This window comes from Schistocerca piceifrons, chromosome 7, assembly GCF_021461385.2.
Source record: "Schistocerca piceifrons isolate TAMUIC-IGC-003096 chromosome 7, iqSchPice1.1, whole genome shotgun sequence".
NCBI classification, from domain to species: domain Eukaryota; kingdom Metazoa; phylum Arthropoda; class Insecta; order Orthoptera; family Acrididae; genus Schistocerca; species Schistocerca piceifrons.
In genome coordinates, this window is record NC_060144.1 from 405,596,408 (window position 1) to 405,621,228 (window position 24,821).

The 24,821-nt window shown below is 37.8% G+C and overlaps 1 protein-coding gene across 2 annotated transcripts in view; it reads right to left on the reverse strand.

Moving 5' to 3' along the window:
- Nucleotides 1-24,821, reverse strand: part of LOC124709136 (protein ABHD18) — a 180,656-nt gene that overhangs the window by 88,811 nt on the left and 67,024 nt on the right. Inside the window, exons 6-7 of one of the 2 annotated variants that reach the window (XM_047240802.1) lie at nucleotides 21,620-21,709; nucleotides 2,260-2,361 (exon numbers count right to left, since the gene is read on the reverse strand). In XM_047240802.1, the coding sequence (XP_047096758.1) occupies nucleotides 2,260-2,361; nucleotides 21,620-21,709 (192 nt within the window). The remainder of the gene's footprint in view (nucleotides 1-2,259; nucleotides 2,362-21,619; nucleotides 21,710-24,821) is intronic. The other variant, XM_047240803.1, reaches the window with a different exon arrangement.

Below are 24,821 nucleotides of genomic sequence, written 5' to 3' on the forward strand. Positions count from 1 at the left end.
TACATACTCCACATCAGCAACCTCAGCAGTCATTAGACATCATGAGAGAGCAGAATGGGGGTGCTCTGCGGAACTCACGGACTTTGATTGTGGTCAGGTGATTGAGTGTCACTTGTGTCATACGTCTGTACACAAGATTTCCACATTCCTAAACATGCCTAGGTCCACTGTTTCTGATGTGACAGTGAAGTGGAAACGTGAAGGGACACATACAGCACAAAAGCGTACAGGCCTACCTTGTCAGTTGACTGACAGAGACCGCTGGCAGCTGAAGAGGGCCATAATGTGTAACAGGCAGACATCTATCCAGGCCATCACACAGGAATTCCATACTGCATGAGGATCCACTGCAAGTACTGTGACAGTACGGTGGGAGGTGAGAAAACTTGGATTTCATGGTTGAGCGGCTGCTCATAAGCCGCACATCACGCCGGTAAATGCCAAACAACACCTCGCTTGGTGTAAGGAGCGTAAACATCGGATGATTGAAAAGTGGAAAAACATTGTGTGGAGTGATGAATCACGGTACACAATGTGGCGATCCAATGGCAGGGTGTGGGTTGGCAAATGCCCGGGGAACATCATCTGCCAGCATGTGTAGTGCCAACAGTAAAATTCAGAGGCAGTAGTGTTATGGTGTGGTCATGTTTTTCATGGAGGAGGGTTGCACTCCTTGTTTTGAGTGGCACTATCACAGCACAGGCCTATATTGATGTTTTAAGCACCTTCTTGCTTCCCATTGTTGAAGAGCAATTTGGGGATAGTGATAGCATCTTTCAACATGATCGAGCACCTGTTCGTAGTGCATGGTCTGTGGTGGAGTGGTTACCAACAATGACATACCTGTAACGGACTGGCCTGCACAGAGTCCTGACTTGAATCCTATAGAATATCTTTGGGATGTTTTGGAACGCCGACTTTGTGCCAGGCCTCACTGAACGACGTTGATACCTCTGTCAGTGCAGCACTAAGTGAAGAATGGGCTGCCATTCCCCAAGAAACCTTCCAGCACCTGACTGAACATATGACTGTAAGAGTGGAAGCAGTCATCAAGGCTAAGGGTGGGCAGACACCATATTGAATTCCAGCATTACTGATGGAGGGTGCCATGAACTTGTACGTCATTTTCAGCCAGGTGTCCAGGCACTTTTAATCACACAGTGTATATGGTTCGCTTCAGTGACCTGCCTAGCTCGTGTCAGACTATGAAACATAGGTGTTACACTACAAAGTGTAGATGGGAAGTGGAAGTAAGGTTAGGAATATGTAAAATGTCTGGGTAAAGTATGAAACCTATCTTTTGTATGAGGGAATGAGAAGACCACGACTTGGACATATGAGGTAGGTAATGCAGTACTGAGCACTGACTAATCCGAGTTCATTTATGTCGCAAGCAGATACTTTCCAAGTTATTAAAAGTAGATGGAGGTATGGGAAACAGAAAACTATCTGACTAATCCCCTCTCCTCTACACACAAAGTAGTAGAAATTTTTAGAGTTTTTATAGCTGCAGAGCACATGAAATCTTATCCTGTTCACTGTGTTACAAGCACTACTGCAGCCTTAATTTCAAAAGGGAGAGGTACCAGTGGTTGTAACAAACAGCAAAAAATAAATTCCACTCTGAACAAGTAAAAACTGAAAACTAGTCAAGTCAGGGAGCAACATTACATTTCGGTAAAAAAATTTGGAATACACAAGAAATTTAATCTCTTCAGCAGTATGTCAAGTTTTAAAGTCAGATTGAAGATAAATGCAATGACTTCTGCTTCTATAACTTAAACATATCCCTCGGGGAGCAATCCATATTGATATTTAAGGAATTCTTGCCAACTATCTAACATTGCACAGTAATTTTAAGTGTTCATGTGGCAATAATTATATACTGATTATTGTTTATAGAAACATGATATTTAAAACTTAATTTTTTACTCAACTATAAACTACAACTCTATCTGATGTTTGAGTGCATTAAAATATGTGATTATGTGCCATAATATAATTCCAAATAGCTTCAAGTTATCTAACAATAAAACATATACCAATATCACTAAAGTACAATATAAAATACTAAAAATAATTTCTCCCTCAACAGTGTTTATTAGATTCAATGTCATTCACCATGAGTTACGTATCAGTACCAACATATGTAACTACTGGTCAAAGTTCGCAGATTTAGGCTTTTTGTTTGTGGTATATCTGTGGAAAACCCATTATATATATTACAGAATGTGTACAGAGAAATGAAATAGAAATTACCTCTTTCACAGTCACCATTTTACGAATTTCTTCTCTATAGGTGTCATCAGAAAAGTACTGTGATGCAAGCAAATCCCAGTTGATGGACTCACTCATAACTCCCTAGAAAAATTACATATTAAGACATTTTTAATGGAATATGACTTATAATAACATTTGTTATGGCTGTATATGATGTAACGCACATGTGCATTTAGTAATGTATAAGATATTCACTAAAGTTATCAGCAATAACGGAAAACTATTTGAATTTAATTTCAAAGAAACATATTGACTTTAGAACTAACTACTTGAAAATTGTAAATAAAATTATAAAATGAAACGAGTATGAATTAGCATTTTTTCTGTAGATTATAGACTTTTAGAAAGTTTTTCACTTAGTTTCAATGAAATGAATACTAACAGACCAACAGAAACATTGTGTTCTTTCTTTTTAAATAATTATACAGATGAATATATAAGTCAATGCTACAGGTTTCTTTAGGCTTCATCAGGATAGTAATTCAGAATTGAAAGAGAAGTCATTAAAAGTGGATTCCATCCCATCAAAAACATTCTTGTGATTATTAGAGGAAGTTTTCCAATCATACTAGGAAAACAAAGAAGGAATATTTGTTAATGTAACATACAGGGCCCATGTTTCTTTGATGATGACATTGTACTTTTAACTTCTAGTGCAGGTAAACATCAGCAATAAAAATGTGTGTGAAATCTTACGGGAAATAACTGCTAAGGTCATCAGTCCCTAAGCTTACACACTACTTAACCTAAATTACCCTAAGGACAAACACACACACCCATGCCCGAGGGAGGACTCGAACCTCCGCTGGGACCAGCTGCACAGTCCATGACTGCAGCGCCTTAGACCGCTCGGCTAATCCCGCGTGGCTCAGCAATAAATGTAAGAACTTTATAGAGCAAGTTTGAAAATAGGCCTGAAAATCAACTATAATAAGACTTAAATAATGTACAAAAAAACACATTCAAAAGAAAACTGTACATGTTAACAATGAAGTCAGAGAACCAGTTGATGAGTTTTTGTATTTAGTGCAGTTGAAGACAATGAGTGGACAGACAAGAAAGAAGATAAACAGAAGAATATAAAAATTCCTTTGAGTGCTTTTGGTAAACTAAACAGACTTTCAAACTCAAGCTTACAATGTGTCTGAAAAGCAAAACTTACAATCAGTGTTTTATTACCAGTTTTGGCTCATGATAGATACACACTTATATGGATTAATATGGTTCTTAAATGGTTCTTTTGACATTAATCTTAAGGTACCTTTAATTTGTTTTATTTGATATATTCTTACATATTGTTATTTACACTCCTTTCTCTCTCACTCCCCCCTCCCCACCCCTTCTCTCTCTCTCTCTCTCTCTCTATCTCTTTCGCGCGCACACACTCCTTTCTCTCTCACTGCCCCCCTCCCCTCTCCTTCTCTCTCTCTCTCTCTCTCTCTCTCTCTCTCTCTCTCTCTCTATATATATATATATATATATCTCTATCTCTTTCGCGCGTGCACACACACACACACACACACACACACACACACACACACACACACACACACACAATAGAGTTATGTTTTCTAAAAGCAGACCGAGTTATACAGCAGAAATAATTTCAATATATGTTTGGAGTTTATTTTACTGTCTACAAGATTCTTCACATCACTGGGTAAGTATCCAAAGAATTTTGTAGCTGTATGCATCAATCCTGTTTGTGCCACACTAAGAATAAGTATCGGACAGTGTGAATCATTTCTCCTTCTAGTACCATGTTCATGAATATTACTAATGTGTTCAAACTGTGATTAATTATTGACAGCAAAATTCCTAAAGGGGTAAATGTAATGTGATGTTATTGTCAGCATGTGCAACTGTTTAAAGAGCTGTCTATAAAAGGGTCTAGAGTGGACACCATATATTAACCCTAATACACATTTTTGTACTTGAAACACTTTCTTCCTCAATGCAGAGTTGTTCCATAATATGACGCTGGAAAACCTCAACGGAAGAAAGTAGGAAAAGCTGGTCAATGTTCTTGACATTTTCATCTCCAGAGTTTGCTATCATGTGTTATGTAACTGTCATAGAACTTAGTTGTTTAAGAAGATCTATAAAATGTGACTTCCAGAGCAGATTCTTACCTACATATACATCCATATTGGTAGGGAGGATGTAGCATCTTATCTTGGATTGACAGATGCAGAAGTAACTTCAGGTGTAACCCACTGAAGTGTGTTGGGTTCCTCACTGTTCATGTTATGTATTAATGATCTCGCGGACAATATTAATAGTAACCTCAGACTTTTTGCAGATGATGTAGTTATCTACAGTAAAGTACAGTCTCAATGAAGTTGTACAAATATTCAGTTAGACCTGGATAATATTTCAAAGTGGTGCAATGACTGGCAAATTGCGTTAAATGTTCAAAAATGTAAAATTGCGCACTTCACAAAAATAGTATCCTATGAATACAATACAACTGAGTGACAATTGGAATCTGTAAACTCACACAAATACTTGGGTGTAACACTTAATAGGGACACGAAGTGGAACGATCACGTAGGCTCAGTCCTGGGTAAAGTAGGTAGCAGACTTTGGTTTGTTGGTAAAATACTAAGCAAGTGCAATCAGTCTTCAAAGGAGATTGCTTACAAATCACATGTGATCCTTCCTAGGATAACACTCATATGTGTGGGACCCATACCAAATAGGACTGAAGGGAATATTGAAAGTACACAGAGAAGGGCAGCATGAGTGGTCACAAGTTTATTTGACCCAAGGGAGACTGTCACTGGCATGTTGAAAGAAAAGAATTGGCAGACTCTTGATAATAGATGGAAACTATCCCAAAGAAGTCTACTGACATTGTAACAGGAACTGGCTTTAAATGATGACTAAGGAATATATTACAATCCCCACATATTGCTCCCACTGGGGTCATGAGGGTGAGTTTAGATCAATTACAGCATGCACAGAGGCATTTAAACAATCATTTTTCCCACACTCCATATGAGGATGGAATGGGAAAAGCTCTAATAACGGGTACAGTGGGATGTACCTTCTGCCTAACACTCCAAAATGATTAAAACAGTATATATGTAGATGTAGATAGTCTGCAAACCACTGTGAAATGTATGGCAGAGGATATTAATCATTGTGCCACACATTACGGCTTCTTCCCACTTGATTTGCAGGTAAAGCACAGGAAGAATTACAGCTTAAATGGCTCTTAGTGCACCATAATTAGCAATTGCGATCCCTACAGGAGTGAATAATTACTCATTCAATAATGGTTCTTGAAATTATGTAAAAGCATTTGTGGGCTCACTATAAACACTGAAGAATTCAGAATATTCTGTTCCATTTACTGATTTTCCTTCAAGCATAATTTCTAATGGTGAGGACAGGATTTGTGCTGTACAGAATTGCATGTTTTTCTCTAGGTGCAGTGACAGTCCACTTATAAAGAGCCAGTTTATAATATTCAAGAAAATGTATTTATATTTTTAAGTTTTGATCATTCTCAATTAGGTCTGATTATAATACCTACACCATTAGCAAAGTGAACTATTACAGTTTCTTTGGATATATGATAGCAGCTCATTTTTATGTAAGAAGAACAAGATTAGACCCAGTATTGAAGCCTTTGGTGCACCTATAATGATTATTATGAAGATGCTGTTTTGTTCTGTGCATACCTTCTATTTCTAAATGTAACACTCTCAATTATTTCACATCAGCAAAAATAAAAAAATTTTGAAAACATAAAATAAATGGATAGATAAAAAAAAACCTACTCACCAAGTGGCAGCAGGGGAAAACGTATATAAGTTAAGGATATTTACAGGCTTTCGGAGCCAGTGGCGTCTCCTCCTGGCAGAAGGGTTGACTGGGAAGGTAGAGATATGAAGGAAGAGGACTGGTGAGGTTTAAGAAAAGCGGAGAGTTATGTCAAGGTCCATAGAAAGATAAGGTTGGGCATAAGCATTGTGTGTTGCTGTTGGCTGCCTTGTGAACAGTGCTATAACATCGAGGCTGCTCATTTATGCAGTGTCCTTGTAGCATGTTTTAGTTTCTACTGAAATACTTAATTGTAAGTTGCTATTCTGCTACTGCTAGAATGTTACTGCTACATTCTGTAACTTGTCCAGCTTTTCAACATGCACTGCAGATTCTTTTCTTTTCTTTAAAAAAATCATTTACCTATCGAATTGAAACATGCAAAAAGAAAAAAAAATGCAAAGTATAATCTGTTTTTGCAATTTTCTGTCAAAGTAAATGGCCGAAATGAAGAAAAATTTTACCATGTAAAAAAGCTCTGTATAATGCTTATTTTTATTTTGTATGCATCACAAGTTTAAAAGAACTTCAACTAATAGAGGGACACAGTCACTTTAATTTAAAAAATTATAGAAATGCCTTCTTTGTAGAAACAATTTTAATTAGCTAATCTATTTACAACATCCCCAAATCCAAAGAATCCTGCTGACAGGTGTGAAAATTACCAAACTATCAGTTTAATGTCATGGCTGCAAAATACTAACAAAAATCCTTCACAGAAGAAAGGAAAAACTGGTAGAAGCCGACCTCGGGGAAGATCAGTTTGGATTTCAGAGAAATGTAGGAACACACAAGGCAATACTTACCCTACGACTTCTCATAGAAGATCGGTTAAGGAAAGAAAAACCTCCATATATAGCATTTGTGGACCTACAGGAAGCTTTTGACAATGTTTACTGGAATACTCTCTTTCAAATTCTGAAGGTGGCAGGGATAAAATACAGGGAGTGAAAGGCTATTTACAATTTGTACAGAAACCATATGGCAGTTATAAGAGTTGACGGGGAAGCAGTGGTTGAGAAGGGAGTGAGACAGGGTTGTAGCTTATCAATGTCATTCAGTCTGTGTAGTGAGCAAGCAGTAAAAGAAACAAAAGAAAAATGTGGAATAGGAATTAAAATCCAGGGAGAAGAAATACAAACTTTGAGGTTTGCCAATGACATTGTAATTCTGTCAGAGGCAGCAAAGGACTTGGAAGAGCAGTTGAACGGAATGGACAGTATCTTGAAAGGAGGAGATAAAGATGATCAACAACAAAAGCAAAATGAGGATAATGGAATGTAGTCAAATTAAATCAGGTGACGCTGAAGGAATTAGATTAGGAAATGAGACACTTAAAGTTATTTGGGGAGCAAAATAATTGATGTTGGCAAAGTAGGGAGGACTGACAACAATAAGAAAAGTATTTCTGATGAAGAGGAATTTGTTAAAACTGAGTACAGATTTAAGTGCGAGCAAGTCCTTTTTGAAAATATTTCTACGGAGTGTAGTCACGCATGGAAGTCAAACATGGACAATAAACAGTTTAGATAAGAAGAGAATACAAGCATTTGAAATGTGGTGCTACAGGAGAATACTGAAGATTAGGTGGGGATGAAGTAGTGAAGGCAGCAGAGGATCAAGTAGGTAAAAAGACGAGGGCTAGTAGAAATCCTTGGGTAACAGAAGAAATATTGAATTTAACTGATGAAAGGAGAAAATATAAAAATGCAGTAAGTGAAACAGGCAAAAAGGAATACTAACGTCTCAAAAATGAGATCGACAGGAAGTGCAAAATGGCTAAGCAGGGATGGCTAGAGGACAAATGTAAGGATGAAGAGGCCTATCTCATTAGGGGTAAGATAGATACCGCCTACAGGAAAATTAAAGAGATCTTTGGAGATAAGAGAACCACTTGTATGAATATCAAGAGCTCAGATGGAAACCCAGTTCTAAGCAAAGAAGGGAAAGCAGGAAGGTGGAAGGAGTATATAGAGGGTCTATACAAGGGCGATGTAGTTGAGGACAATATTATGGAAATGGAAGAGGATGTAGATGAAGATGAAATGGGAGATATGATACTGGGTGAAGAGTTTGACAGAGCACTGAAAGACCTGAGTCGAAACAAGGCCCCCGGAGTAGACAATATTCCATTGGAACTACTGACGGCCGCGGGAGAGCCAGTCCTGACAAAACTCTACCATCTGGTGAGCAAGATGTATGAAACAGGCGAAATACCCTCAGACTTCAAGAAGAATATAATAATTCCAATCCCAAAGAAAAAAGGTGTTGACAGATGTGAAAATTACCGAACTATCAGTTTAATAAGTCACAGCTGCAAAATACTAACACAAATTCTTTACAGACGAATGGAAAAACTAGTAGAAGCCAACCTCGAGGAAGATCAGTTTGGATTCCGTAGAAACACTGGAACACGTGAGGCAATACTGACCTTATGACTTATCTTAGAAGAAAGATTAAGGAAAGGCAAACCTACGTTTCTAGCATTTGTAGACTTAGAAAAGCTTTTGACAATGTTGGCTGGAATACTCTCTTTCAAATTCTAAAGGTGGCAGGGGTAAAATACAGGGAGCGAAAGGCTATTTACAATTTGTACAGAAACCAGCTGGCAGTTATAAGAGTCGAGGGACATGAAAGGGAAGCAGTGGTTGGGAAGGGAGTAAGACAGGGTTGTAGCCTCTCCCCGATGTTGTTCAATCTGTATATTGAGCAAGCAGTAAAGGAAACAAAAGAAAAAAATTCGGAGTAGGTATTAAAATTCATGGAGAAGAAATAAAAACTTTGAGGTTCGCCGATGACATTGTAATTCTGTCAGAGACAGCAAAGGACTTGGAAGAGCAGTTGAATGGAATGGACAGTGTCTTGAAAGGAGGATATAAGATGAACATCAACAAAAGCAAAACAAGGATAATGGAATGTAGTCTAATTAAGTCGGGTGATGCTGAGGGAATTAGATTAGGAAATGAGGCACTTAAAGTAGTAAAGGAGTTTTGCTATTTGGGGAGCAAAATAACTGATGATGGTCGAAGTAGAGAGGATATAAAATGTAGGCTGGCAATAGCAAGGAAAGCGTTACTAAAGAAGAGAAATTTGTTAACATCCAGTATTGATTTAAGTGTCAGGAAGTCATTTCTGAAAGTATTCGTATGGAGTGTAGCCATGTACGGAAGGGAAACATGGACGATAAATAGTTTGGACAAGAAGAGAATAGAAGCTTTCGAAATGTGGTGCTACAGAAGAATGCTGAAGATTAGATGGGTAGATCACATAACTAATGAGGAAGTATTGAATAGGATTGGGGAGAAGAGAAGTTTGTGGCACAACTTAACCAGAAGAAGGGATCGGTTGGTAGGACATGTTCTGAGGCATCAAGGGATCACCACAGCGTGGAGGGTAAAAATCGTAGAGGGAGACCAAGAGATGAATACACTAATCAGATTCAGAAGGATGTAGGTTGCAGTAGGTACTGGGAGATGAAAAAGCTTGCACAGGATAGAGTAGCATGGAGAACTGCATCAAACCAGTCTCAGGACTGAAGACCACAACAACAACAACAACAACAGGTGGGTAGATCATGTAACTACTGAGTAGGTACTGAACAGAATTGGGGAGAAGAGAAATTTGTGGTACAACCTGACTAAAAGAAGGGATCAGTTGGTAGGACACATTCTGAGGCATCAAGAGATCACCGATTTAGTACTGGAGGGAAATGTGGGGGGTAAAAATCATAGAAGGAGAGCAAGAGATGAACACAGTAAGCAGATTCAGAGGAATGTAGGTTGCAGTAGATAATCGGAGATAAAGAGCCTTGAACAGGATATAGTAATATGGAGAGCTGCATCAAACCAACCTTTGGACTCAAGATCACAACAACAACAACAGTTAAAACATGATTCAAAATCCCTAACTGGCAACTGAAACTACGATTCATCCAAGAACACAAGACTGACACTGCAGGTACAGGTTATCCAAGTTTTTTCACTGAGAAAATTGTAATTTTTTTGTGCAGTGATGCATTAAGTATTAAACTTGGATATGTACTCTTCGACCCATCAAGCCCATTTTGGCTTTATAACAAATATCCGATTTGACAGAGTGAAAATATTTTGACCAGTATTCAATTAATTTCATGAGATACAAGTGCATATTTATTACTTTCTTCATGACAACTGACTACAAAGATCTTTATTACATACTTGCAGTTTCATCCACATTTTTAAGGTGAGCATTTCTTTGATATAAAGTCACTATGGAATTCTGTAAACTGGCTTTGTCTGAATTATTACAAATAGCTTCTCCTGTAGTGTACATTTAGCAGCAGCCTTCTTCTGTGGTGAAAGCTTTCCTACATTTACATCTACCGTATGTCTAAATCTATTCTCTGTGAACCACTGAAATGCATGGCTGTGGGCATGTCTCACTGTACCAATTGTTAGGGCTTTTTCCCATTCCATTCACATAATGAATTGTGGAAAGAGTGACTGCTTAAATGCATCTTTGCATACTATAATTAATCCAATCTTGTCTTCATGATCCCCATGGGAAAAATACATAGGGGCTCATAATATGTTCCTAGATTCGTCATTTCACGTTGGTTCTAGAAACTTTCTGAGTAGGTTTTCACGGGGTAGTTTGCATCTGTTTTCAAGTGTCCACCAGTTTATTTCTTTCAGCATCTTCATGACACCCTCCCATGCGTTGAACAACCCTGTGACTATTCGTGCTGCCCTTCTTTGCAACCCCTTAGTCCAGTTCGTTATTACAAAATTATATGTTGTATAGAGTATCTTCAAACTGAAAATAATTTTGTTGTTATTACAAAATTATTTTCATTGAAGATACTCTATACACACAGCTAGATGGCTTGGCAATAGAGTCTCCCCTCTGTCCTCTTCCAGCTGAAATTTCTGTGGACCATTTTGAAAAACAGTTCCTAAAATTAAATTCTTAGTGATAATATCAAATATTGGTAGATGATGTACTCTGTCTCTGGACTGGTACCAAAAGACATCTGAAAATATTCCTAGAACACCTAAACTCATGTCTGTGGACTGGTACCAAAAGACATCTGAACACATTCCCAGAACACCTAAACTCACAACACAAAGACATACAGTTCAACATGGAGAGTGGTGAAAAATCCTTCAACTTCAACTTCAACTTCAACTTCATAGGCCTCAATGTAAAAATACACACAGTTTCAAAATTTCCAAAAAGCCAACAACCACAGACACTGTAATATGCTCTTGTCCACAAAACCTAATCACGATGTCTTACATGCATACCATGGTCAAAACACAATTTAAAAATAGAATAGACACCGTTCAATGTATTGTATCTAACAATGGCTGTAACCCTCAGTTAACTGACAACATTCTACATAAGAAACAAAGAAGAAACCTACATAATAAATAAGACCATAAAGATGGCTGTAGGTGTTTCATTTTCTTACAATAGTGAACAGCCATGGTCCCCAAGACCAGGATGGACATACAAAAAGAAGAAAAATGCTGCCCTATGTGAATGCCGCCTTGCAGTAACAGTCATATTTAAAACCAACTGGTGTACTATCTCATATTTAGGAAAGCTTTCCAACAAATTAACCAAACCCTTACAACTTGTAAAACTTCATGTTATGTAAGAGGCACTACAGCTCACATCTTATTCAACAGCAAGGACAAAGCAGATTTATTAAGTAACAGTGGTGTTTATAAAATCACTTGCAATGATTTCAACAAACTGTATATTGGCCAAACAGGCAAGGCTATAGAAACAAGGCTGATCGAACATGAATGCAGCTGAAGATTACATAATTCAGTCTCTACACTTACCAAACATATACTGAAGGCTGGATACAGATACCAGTCCACACAGAAGTGCTACATATAGCCAAAAAAGGAAGAAATCCAACTCTGTTAGAGCCACTTGACATAAACAAACATTTAGTTTAAAATCCCTTGTTGGTTCTAAATGATCAGTTACAGCGGAGAACACCCCCATTTTCAAGCTTCACGTGATGCACATACTTCTACACAAAATTAAAACACAATAGAATTTCATATTCCTTACCTTGCTTACCTTACAAACTTTAATATTGAATGAATGAATGAATGAATGAATGAAACGACTGAGTGAAAATGAATGAATGAAAATATCCTATGCTGTCCCATTGAGGGCAAAGGCCTCCAACAAGAAGTAGTGGCTGCTTTTAAAGACTCAACACAGTGGGCTAGTCCGCATAAGATGGTACCGCACTTAATACACACTACACATTGAATTACACTTGATCACTTAGTTGTAGTTCTAGTTGTTTCCATTCCTTTCTGTTTCTGGCTACACTGGTCCACTGTCTTCCTGCTTGTTTTCTGAATAAGTCCAACCATTTGCGTCTTGGTCTTCCTAAGAGTCTCTCACCATTGTAGGGGTCCCATGTGGTAGCTCGTGCCATTCATCTGTCATCTTGCAGCGTCACCACATGGCCGCCCCATTTCCATTTGGTCTTAGTAGTCTGTTGCGCTATGTCTATTGTTGCTGACATCTTGTGTATTGAGGTGTTCGATATACTGCCTTTCAGAGAAATGCATTTTCCTTTGGCATACCTGTAGAGTGTTTCTCTCTTTGGCTTTGAGAGCCCATGTCTGACATCCATATAATAACACTGGAAAAATGTAACTTTCGAGTGCTTCCATTTTGAGCCTACTATTCAGAGTTCTGTCTAGCTTTCCAAGCTAAGGAAACTCTTCGTTTTATTTCTTTTTCCATTTTGTTGTTAAAGGAAATTATTTGGCCTAGGTATGTGTATTGTGATGCATACATTAGTTCCGTTCCTTCAAGGTATATTGGGGTTTCTAATCCATTTGTCATTACTCGCATTTTAGATTTGTTCATTATGAGTAATGCCATCTTGCTTTGTGTGTTAAGCTCCTGGAGCATTGATTGCACTTCCACTGCACTTTTGGCAAAGAGGACTATGTTGCCAGCAAACCTCAAATTTGTTAGTCTCTTGTTGTTGAGGCATATTCAGTCTTTCTTATTCCATTATAGTTTCCTGAATATGTCCTCCAGCATGCAGGTAAATAGTTTTGGGAAGATTGGATCCCCTTGTCTAACTCCTCTTTCCACGCGGAAAGGTTCACCTGTCTTTCCGGTTTTAGCTCTAGCGAAGCTGTGGTTTTGAATGTTTCTTCGTAATTTGATGTATTTTGCTTCGACTCCTTGGTTTCTTAGTGCTTGAAGTATGTTTGGGTGTTCGAGAGTATCGAATGCTTTGCCGTAATCAACATTACAACAGTATACCTTGTAATAATGTAATATTCTGTATTTCAATCATGTACTGTGTTTAATATTGTCTATTGCATTAACTGTAATTTACAATTTAAAAAATGTTTGTTGCACAACATGAGTGAGCAGTGCTCAGTTAGACAGTTGTCAACCAATGTCACAACTCCCATGAGTCCCAAACTATATCATCATAACCATATAACTTGCAATACTGTAATGCTGTGTATTTTAATTATTTATTGTGTTTAATATTGTACACAGTGTAAAAAGTAATTTAAAAAAATTAAAAATAAACCAAGAAGTTTGGTGCACAACATTCTGTGAAAGTGGATTGTATATTTGCCTATAATGTTTGGTTACCTAAGAATTAGTGTCCCTTGCAGATGCTATTCTGTTGTTTCCTGAAGATCATTAGAACAAAAACAGTTTACTTGTTATTCTACCTTAAATATGGAACTTTTCTACTAAGAAACGCTGGAAGAACCCATAAATAGGGGTTCTACATATGCCAATGACTCTCCATCCAAGGTAACTTGCTACTTCCTCCCTATTAAAAAAATATTGAATCCTGTCATGAATTTCACTTGATACACCATACTATCACACTTTTGATAATAAGCATAGGTGAGGTACTGAGTCAAATGCTTTTCTGAAAATGGAAAATACTGCAGCTACCTCATTGCCTTGATATATAACTTTCATCTGCAATATGTCATGTGAGAAAGGAGCAAATTGAGTTTCACATGATCTGTATTTTTTGGAATTAATGATGGTTGGCATGGAGGAGGTCATTCTCTGTGCGTTTCCAACGTATTTCATGTTTGCTGAAACGTTCCTTCTGTTGCACTGGTGGTACTACTACAAGGTAAATTAGACAATGGAAATACATTGTTCATATGCACTCATTTCCACTGTAAATTTAGCAGTTTCAAAATAATGCCTCTAATGTAATCAGCATCTTTGAAGTGACGAGAACAAATTCTAGCATTTGCAACATTCTCAGTGTCTTTTCTACAGCATTTCAACAACCAAATCTCTTGAAGACTTGGATCGTGAAGGAAAGCAAAGAGCACCTACTTCAGTATATTTAGTGTTGCAATTCTGAGGACTACAGCCAACAACAGCATAACCCGGCATTGCTTGCACCACACACACTTTCACTTGTGAATCATTCATGACACAAAAGTAACAAAGCAAAAATGACACCACGCAAGAAATCACACAGACTCCTACATACAAATATGTGTGTGAAGTGCTTCTCTCTGATGTCAAGTGCATAATGGCAGAAATGTGTTTGCTTCTTTGCAGCATTTACTGCATATCCCTGGAATTATGGGAAAGTCACCCACAACCCTTGCTAGAAGGGATGAGAAAGAAGGACTGACTGTTGGGGACTTCACCTGATGAGATTTGAAAACCTGAGAGCTTAAAGTTGGAATGAAGGGTAATAAGAAAGACAGAGATTACTGGGAATGAGCATTACAACATGTCCTTCGTTCTCACCATCCACTGGCCTTAAATTTACATTAATTTCTTCAGTTTCAGCATTTCTTTTCAGTGACAGTTCCTTTCTTTGCTCCCTTCTAGTTGTCTACACCTTGTATTTTTTGTTGGTTGGTTTGTGGTATTAAAGGGACCAGACAGCTACAGTCATCAGTCCTTTGTATTTCTTTGTCCCCCCACCTCACATGTCTACCATGTATAATGCACTTAGCTTTCCCTTCTTACTAACTCTTGCATGATATTTTGTCTGTAATATCTGTTCTGCTAATTACCCTATCTTCCAACTTTAAGCTCTCAGATTTTCAATTTACCTCCATGGTAAATTTATTGATCCCTGCATTAAATTTACCATGGAGGTTGAACGTGATGGGACGCTTCCATTTTTGGACACTATGGTATACAAAAAAACAGATGGTAATTTGGGACATTTGGGACACAGTGTTCACCGAAAGCTGATGTACACAGATCGGTATCTGCATTCTAAGAGTTGTCATCCACGACACCAATGTAGTGGCATCCTTAAGACTTTGGTACTCAGAGCATATGCCATTTCCGATGCGGACAGTTTAACCCACGAAATGCGCATTTTATGGCTATTTTTAAGGAAAATGGATACTCTGAGAAGCGGATCCATCGGGCTATGGAGTTTGGACCATCACCGGAGGTGCATGAAGAGGAACATAGATCGGTTGCCTTTATTCCTTATGCTGGGGGCATATCATTTAAGACTGAAAGAATTTTAAGGAATTTTAACATTAAGAGTGTATTCCATCGACCTTCCAAGATTAGGGCACTGCCATCATATGAGGCTATAAAAACATGAAAAATCAACAGTGTCAGAACACTGCTTAAATGAGGGACACGGTATGAAATTTGACAAAACTGTGTTAATTACCAACACTTCCGGTTTTTGGAACAGTGTCTATAAACAGGCAATTGAAATTAGGTTGGTGGATAATTTAATTAATAGAGACAATGGGTTTCCTCACAGTGGGACGTGGAATCCTGTACTATCCCATATCAAAACAGAACATTCTTTGGTGTGGCCAGTCCAAGTGTTCAAAAATGATCCCTGAGTGCAATATATCGTTGCCGCTGGCATTCTACTAAGGGCAGTGCACCTACCCAGTCTTGGAGGGCAGCAACTGTGATAGGCGGTGCATGCGTCATGTACGGTATGGTGGCCTCTATAGGACGTCGATTTGCAGCCTGGTGTCAGTTCGCAATGGGACTCATCAGCAGTAGCAGCATTCTCCTGAGGATGGCGAATAGTTGGATCACCGAAATATTGAATCAGGTTGATTTTAGCATCAGGCAGCAAACCTGAAGAGACTTTCAAAACTAAGGAAAATATTTTGAGAATTAGACAAATAGCTTCTACAGATTTTTTTTAAATTCATCTTTAGTAGTAGAAAATTTCGAAGTTGCAACTATGAGCTCCATACTGAGATTATCAGTATCCACATAGATTGATTTTATGAGAAATAATGTTTAACAAAAGCCTTTGGCCAAGGTCTAAACTGGCTTGTTGAGGTGTGGTCAAAAAGTAAATGGAATTTTTGTTTTTCTTAAAGAACCTTTATTTATTTGTCAGCATCAACTTTGCCCCGAAAGTAATCCCCCACAGATATAATACACTTGTGCCAGCACTTTTTCCAACCTTTCTAGAACTCACTTTTTGTTGTGGTGTTCAGCTGCTTCAGTGATTCTGTTTTTATCTTATCAATGGTGGCAAAACAACATCCTTTCGTGGTTCTCTTCAGTCTCAGGAATAGAAAGAAGTCACAAGGGCCATGTCTGGTGAATACAGTGGATGAGGCAACATAACAATTTTTTGCCAAAAAATCATGAACAAGCTTTGAGGTGTGAGTGGGAGCATTGTCATGATGCAATTTCCATGAGTAGTTTTGCCACTATTCTGGTCATTTTCTTCAGATTTCTTCACGCAAATGGCACATAACTTCAAAGTAGTATTCCTTATTGAGCATATGAGCGTAAGGCAGGAACTCATGATGCACTAGTCCATTATAATCGAAGAAAACAGTGAGAAACACCTTAAATGTGATCAAACTTGTCGAAATTTTTCTGGGCTTGGCTCTTCAGGCAGTTTCCGTTGGGACAATGGGGCCTTGGTTTTGATGTCATACCCTTATACCCATGTTTCATCACCTATTATAATCTTCTTTAGCAGTTCTGGATCAGTGTCAACCTAATTCAGCAATTCCTGAGGGATGTCATTTTTGGTCAAAATTCAACAAGTTTGGAACAGAGTTTAGCACTACAAATTTCATTACCAAGTCATCCAAAAGAATGGTCTGGCATGAGCCAGAGGATATGCTGACATCATCAGCAACTTCTCTGATGGTGATTCAGTGATTTTCCAGAAAAATTTTCCTTATTTCTTCCATATCGTCGTCAGTAATTGATGTGTTAGGGCGTAAAGGACAGTCGTTGTCTTCAAAGTCTTCTCAGTCCTCTTTGAAATGTTTGTACATTTCGTAAACTCTTGTCTTGCTCGTAGTAGATTTACCACAAGGTACAGTCAACATATCAAATGCAGTGCTCCACCTTATTCCATTTTTCAAGCAAAATTTAATGTGGATTCTTTGATAAATTTTTTTCAAAAGTAAATGTTTGCCATGCACTCAAAAACACAAGTAACCTTTTCAACTGTCAACAATAAACTAAATATTCAAGACAACTGAAAATGCAAATATAGGCCAGAAACATGTGTACCAACAAGATAAAAAATATTTTGATAATTGGATGTATAAAGCTGATGAAATTAAAAAATTCTTGTTACTTTTTGATCACACCGCATACTTGTATGAGGTTATTCAGATACAATATTTTCTTTCTGTGTGCTGAGAGTAATCAAAGTCAACTTGAGTGCTAAATCTGAACTTTAAGTATTAAGATTACTGACATAACCGTTGTACAGGGGAGCACTCAAAGTGATATGAGACAGATGGCAAAAAAGTAAGTAGTTTTTTATTATTTCAAGAGAAATCACCATAACTGGTAATATATTTATCCCACTGAGAGAAGAGGGTCAAAGCCTTAATAGAAAAATGTTTGTTATTGGCTATGGAACTTTGATCATACCCACACATTCACTCCTTCGCCCAAAGCAAATCAATGGCCACAAATATCTTTCTTCAGGGCTCCAGAAGTATGGAAATAATATGGGGAGAGACTGAGCCTATGCAGATGGTGTGTAAGGGCTTCCCAACAAAACTTCTGCAACATAGTTGAAACAACTTTCACTTGACCCCCGTGGACAACATTTCCTCAAGCCTCTTCAGGAAAATAAAGTAAACATATTTAATAAATACTTCCTGGAAGTAGCTCCGCAGATACGCATAGACAGTTCAAGAGATAAAGTAATAGAACATACCTGAAAATAAATACATACAGCCAAATTCATTCAATCCATTCCCCACCAAAGAAATTAAGAGCATAATTAACTGTTTCAATAGCATAAAATATCAAGCCTTAATAATTTCTCAAGCAAATTACTAAAAATGTGTTCTTTGTAATGCAATAAATTCAGTGACATATACAGTACATCACTGACATGGGATATATGTCTGAACAAGCTGAAATATGCTACTGTCATATTCCTTTACAGGAAAGATAGTAAGACAGACAATAATAATTACAAACCAGTTTCACAGATTACCTGCTTATTAAAGATTATTATGGCAAGAACAGTAACACAACTCTCCCAAAGTGAAATACTTCTTCTCAGTTTGAATTCTAAGTTTTCAACACAAATGCCATTTGTCAATTCATTAATCAGGTTCTACATAATTTAAATGAGAAAGTATTACTATCTGGTATTTTCTGTGACTTGACGAAAAACATTTGATTGTGCAGTTTACAATATTCTCTTTGAGTCTGGGAGTAACAAAGCACTGTAACATACCTTTATACTTAAAGAAATTGACAAACTGTCCACCTTCCCTTACTACACTACCACAGATACTTAATTTTACATTTGCTGAACAGAATCTTCCTTCAACATAAAAACCATACTCCCACAGTTACCATTAATTCCATAGCTAAGCCAAACTCAGTTAAAATTATTAATACAGAGGAATTCAGAAATCTGGAGCTGGTCTGAAACACAACGGCATTTATCTATTTCACGGCTATGGCAAAATTACGCAGCATCCTCCCTATAAATGCAACTTCTGCTTCTTTATTTGTTTTATCTTCTTATATACTCCTTGAATAATCTAGTTCTGACATTCAGATTTCCATATGATTCACTTTTTACTTTAAATTTCATAATTTTTCTTCTTTATGTCCTGCAATACTACTTTCAGCATTTTATCAATTTGATCCATTTTCAATTTGTGAACTCACTTTGTTATTTGCTGTCCTCATTCCTGCTTTCACTATAAAAATGACACGTCTTCACCAATCATCCTAACATCCCTCAGGTCAATCTCTGATTTTATATGAAGGGCATTTCACACAAAATCATTTCTCTTTCCTATACAACATTTCAAATAATTTCTTCAGTACTTTCGTAGCTTTTAACTAAATGACACAGTAACTCCCCTTCCCATACCTCCTCCCTCCACCCCTTCTCCTCCCTCCACCCCTTCTCCCCCCCCCACCCTTCTCCTCTGTTCCCTCTCCTCCGTGTATAGTTGCCAGCCTTCACCAAAAGTGTTCCTTGTAAATAATTTTCTATTTCCTTTCTCTCTGTCTGGTCCCTCCATTATCTTGATAATCATTTGAAACATAATTCTTTTTCTCAGCTTATTTCTTTTATTTTACTTGTCAGACTTTTTAATTTTAATGCATTCTGGTGAGAAGTTCTCATGCTTGACTTGTCACATGACTGCAACATGCTCTCTTGCATTACTGAATTTGAATCTGGTCTGTTACAATCTGCTGATGCTAGTGACTTGAACAAAGAAACATCAAGCTAAAAAAAAGTTGAAGCTGAATCTGCTTTCCCATTTGTGTGTGTGTGTGTGTGTGTGTGTGTGTAACATTTTGCACAATGCAATAACTTGAAAATACTTTCGCTTGCAAAGATCTGAAAGTTAACAAAATGTATTTGATAAAACAACCCTTCCTTTGGTTAATATTTGTGACACAAACATCACATAAATCTGGACTCCTGTTTACCAGCATGTAATAGAGATAACCAAATATAGGGGGATGCTGCCAACACCAGGCTGTTGGTTCAATACAAAGAGACTGCAAAGCAAACAAACTGACAATGATTTCTAGTCTACAGAACAATCAACAAAAATGATTAGAAATAGAACAAAAGTTTTTTGAGATGGAGCAGCATCTCAGATTTCATACAAAATTTAGGTGGAATTGAATTCAATCCCTGCCTGGTCATCATATTTTACGCTTTTTATTATTTCTTCTTCTTTGTATTAGGAAACATTCTCTACATATTTTTGCTGCAATATTATGTGGGTGGAATTTCAAATGAAGTTACAAAATCCAGTAAAGGCATATTTTCACCATTCACAGACCAAAGCCTATTTCCACATTCACTGATATGACTTTTGCATACTGCTTGTCTGACCAACTCCACACACTGAAATGTCCTTTAGAACCAGAATATGTTAGGTGACTTTCAGTTGGTAGACATCCCATTCTTGAACTACTGCATCTAAATCAATATCTTATGTCTAACAATGAAAAATAATCCATTTTTGACAATATAATGTAATTGGATGGAAAAAAAATCTTATCACCACGAAGCAGAAAGAGAACACACATATCAAAAAAAAGTTTTACCTATGCAAGATTTTGGAGCCAAGGCCTCCTTATTCTGGCAGAAGAGTTGAAGGGGAAGGAGGAGGGGTGAAGATAAAGGACTGGAGATGTTTAGGAAAACAGGTAGAGTTCGCAAAAGTCATCCAGAATCTTAGATCAAGGGAGACTTACCGGACAGGATGATAAGAAAAAGACTAATTGTTGGTCCTTTTCATACCATCTGATATGTCTCCCCTGACCCGAGGTTGTGGGTGACTTTTTCGAACTCTACCCCTTTTCCTAAGCCTGTCCAGGTCTTTTCCTTCACCCCTCCTCTCTCCCCTTCGACCCTTCTGACAGAAGAAGAGTCCACTGGCTCTGAAAGCTTGCATATGTAAAACCTTCCTTTATATGTATGTCCTCCTGCCACTGCTTGGTCAGCAGACTTAATATCTTATGCCTGGTATCCTACCACAGCTTACAGGTGAAATAACACCAGAAAGTAGGCTGGATCTGAATAATCTATTTGAAATATGTCTCAACAGTGAATATGCAATGGGCATGGTCACACAGTGCTATGATTACTAAATAACAGTTTTGGAGTGTAGACTGAAATCTATTTTTTGTCTCACTGCCCATTTCTTCATGTTAAGCTACACATTCCAAAATCATGTGACTGCTTATAAAATACACACAAACAACTCCCCCCCCCCCCACACACACACACACATATTTTCTAGATAATCATTTTCCATAGCACCAATTCTGTGCTAGCAATAGCGGTTTCTTGCTCACATCTACGTGTAAAAACCAATATCTTATTTTTTTAAAAATATGACAGTTACAAACAAGTTCCCAAAGAAATTATCTGCCACAACATAATTACTGACACATTAATCAAAATACTGACAAACAATACTATCAATTTAGTACACTCAAACAAGTTACCTTCTTGAAAATATCATGAATTAACACAGTTGATACATACCTCAGTAAAAACAGATGATGCTGTAGACCAAGACAGACAAGGAACTAGTACAATAGGCTTTGGCCAATTTGTAGCTGCCAGTGATGCCATCTGATTTCAATGCAAAAGCATTTTAAATATTTATTGGAATTTGATTAAACAGGTTCACACATATAAATTTTTTAGCAAGATGACATATGACTACTGGAAGCACTAACAAAAGCTGCTGAAAGGTAGTCTCAACTGTATTTTATTTTAGAATACTTTACAAGGTTATGAACTTACCTACATATAGACTCATGGTAATTATAAATGTAAAAAACTGATATTTCATAGCAAATCAAGCAGGTATAATCACATACGATGCCCACAGGGTCTCTTGCTTATCAACTGATGGAATAACAATCATATTCAAACAAATCTAATCTGATTTACTCCTAAGAATTGGCTGACTTCAGGATTAAAATATTCCATTCCACATGATGTGTAAGTCATCAGTGGGTACAAGCAAAAAGATAATACAAGAGACAGCACTTAGTCTCAGAAACAAGAGAGCAGCAGATCAATTTACAACACAACAAGGCAGGCAAGGAAGAATGTTATTAACGACCGTATGACCCAGAAAGAGCAGAGAAAGAAAATCACAAGAAGGAAACATTCAGGAATATTGTGAATGCTGCATAAGAACTCTACTGTTTGAAGTTAATTAAGTTTTTGCAGAAAATTTTCACAAACTAAGGATAAGAAAACAATAGTTTACTGAGTTTGTTATAACACAGTAAAACATTGTTTAAAGAGTGGGTATTCTGTTACAGAAACCACTTCTCTACAGAAAACAAATTATTTTTAGGTACTAATGACAAAAATGGTTTACAAGCATCAGAATCCAATTTTTCAGAAACAACGAGAAACTGCATTATTGCCTGGTTCTATAAAAGGTTTCTGGTATATGCTTAGGAGTGTTTCTAAGTCCATCAATGTATTAAAGAAAACAATGGAAACTTCAGGTAGGGATATTAACAAGGTGGAAAAAGACAGAATGTTATTTAGCGTGAAGAAGAAAGACAGGCACAATTAAAATACACTCACATGAAGCTTTCGGCCACAGTCTTCATCAGTAGAAATGAGACACGTACAATTCACACAGACAAGCAAGCACACCACATCCACACACAACCACCACCATCTCCACCATCTCGGGCCGGAATGCAACTATCACGTGGGATGTAAGCAGCAACCTGGAGGAGGCAGAAAAGGGTAAAGGATAGTAGTGTATGGAGGTGGTGGTGGTGGTGGTGGTGGTGGTGGGGGGTGGGGGGGGGGGGGGAGAGGGAGAGAGAGAGAGAGAGAGAGAGAGAGAGAGAGAGAGAGAGATGAACGCTGTCTGGTGGTGTTCTGTCACCCACCCAATCTCCACAACATCCTATTTCACCCCTATGCCACTCCCAATCCAAACCCCTTACCACAAGGATCATATTCCTGCGGCAGACCCAGGTGCAAATCTGCCCAATGCATCCACCCAGCACTTCCTATTCTTGCTCTGTCACAGGTTTAACCTACCTCATCAGCAGCAGAGTCACCCATGAAAGCAGCCATGTCATTTACCAACTCTGCTGAAATCATTGCACAGCTTTTTATATTGATATGATTACCAATCAGCTGTACACCAAGGTGAACACCCGTCGTCAAACTGTGGCCAAGAGCAAAGACCACCCTGTACAACAACATGCAGCTGAATGTAACACACTTGATTTCAATGGCTGCATCACTACCGCACCAACAGCTTTTCTGAACAGTGCAGATGGGAGTTATCTTTACAATGCATTCTCTGTTCCCGTAATTATCCTAGCCTCAAACTATGGAAACATACTGTCCCTGCACCATCCACCCAACAGTTTCCACCCCTTCTGTCCTATCATCTCCTCCCTATTCTCATCTCCCACCCCATTTATTTGCAGCCCTTTGCCGACTCATCCACCCTCTTTCCTGACTCTTCTCATTTTTTGTTTCTTTTTATTCCACCTCCCAGCCCCACAACCTCCTGACACTGTGCCTTTTGGAGTCTAGTCCCTGCACATTCCAGCAGACAGTATTCGTCTCTCTCCCCACCCATACACTACTATCCCTTCCCCTACCCTGCCCCCTCCAGATTGCTGCTTGCATCCCACATGATAGTTGCATTCCGACGTGACACGCTGGAGCTAGGGGTCATGTGTGTGTGAGGTGTGCTTGCTTGTGTGTGAGTGAGTGAGTGATGTGTGTATCTCTTTTACTGATTCAGACTGTGGCCAAAAGCTTTATGTGAGTGTCTTTTAATTGTGTCTGTCTGCAACTTGACGTGTCTTCTTCATGGTAAGTAGCAATCTGTCTTTTCCTACATCGTTAATGTATTAGAGCAGTATTTTCTTATTGAATTACAAGAATTATTATAGGAGAAGTATAAAAATACAAGCATCAAAGGTATTAGTATTGTGCTAAAAAGTGTCAATATTATAAGCAAACTGTTACAAAAGATAGTGGGCACACAGCAAATAATGACTAAGCAAGGTGTTCAGAAATTATATATTTCTGTATTAAGTACACAATCAATGCTGGTTAACTGGAAGCATGTAAAAGTCAATAAGGAGTAAATCTCTATGGTTTTAAATATGCAATGATACCTCAGAAATCCTCTCAGCACAGTAAATTATGGTCAGCAGTTAAAGTGTTGTACCTGTGTCAGAAAAGAATTATTACTGCGGTTACATTAGTGTTGCTTTCAAATTTAAGGCAATGAAGTGCATGGCCAGAAGCCAAAGGTAACATTTTAATTAAAGAAGGACAAGCACATTTTCTTCTCTTTGCAGAAGGGTCCTTGACACAGTAACTTTTCTCAACTTTTGGAATAAACTTTTCTCAGTAGTGTATCAACCCAGCAGGCTCTCTTCCTTTCAGTTCTTCTTGCTCCCTGGTTCAGCAGGAGTTCCATGTGTGACATCTAAACACAGATGCTAATAACTATGCACATACATGAAACACCTAATTCCACTGTATAAGTTTGACACTTGAGAAAAGCTGGAATTGAACTTAAAAGAAAAAGGAAGTTCAGAGATACTCTTGTTCACCAACAATAAATATTACCTCCATGTGTTTAAAAATTAAAAACAGATATGCAGATGAACCAGCACAAATTAGAGGAAATGTACTTATTGTGTCACATACATAGGCATTATTATAACTGAAA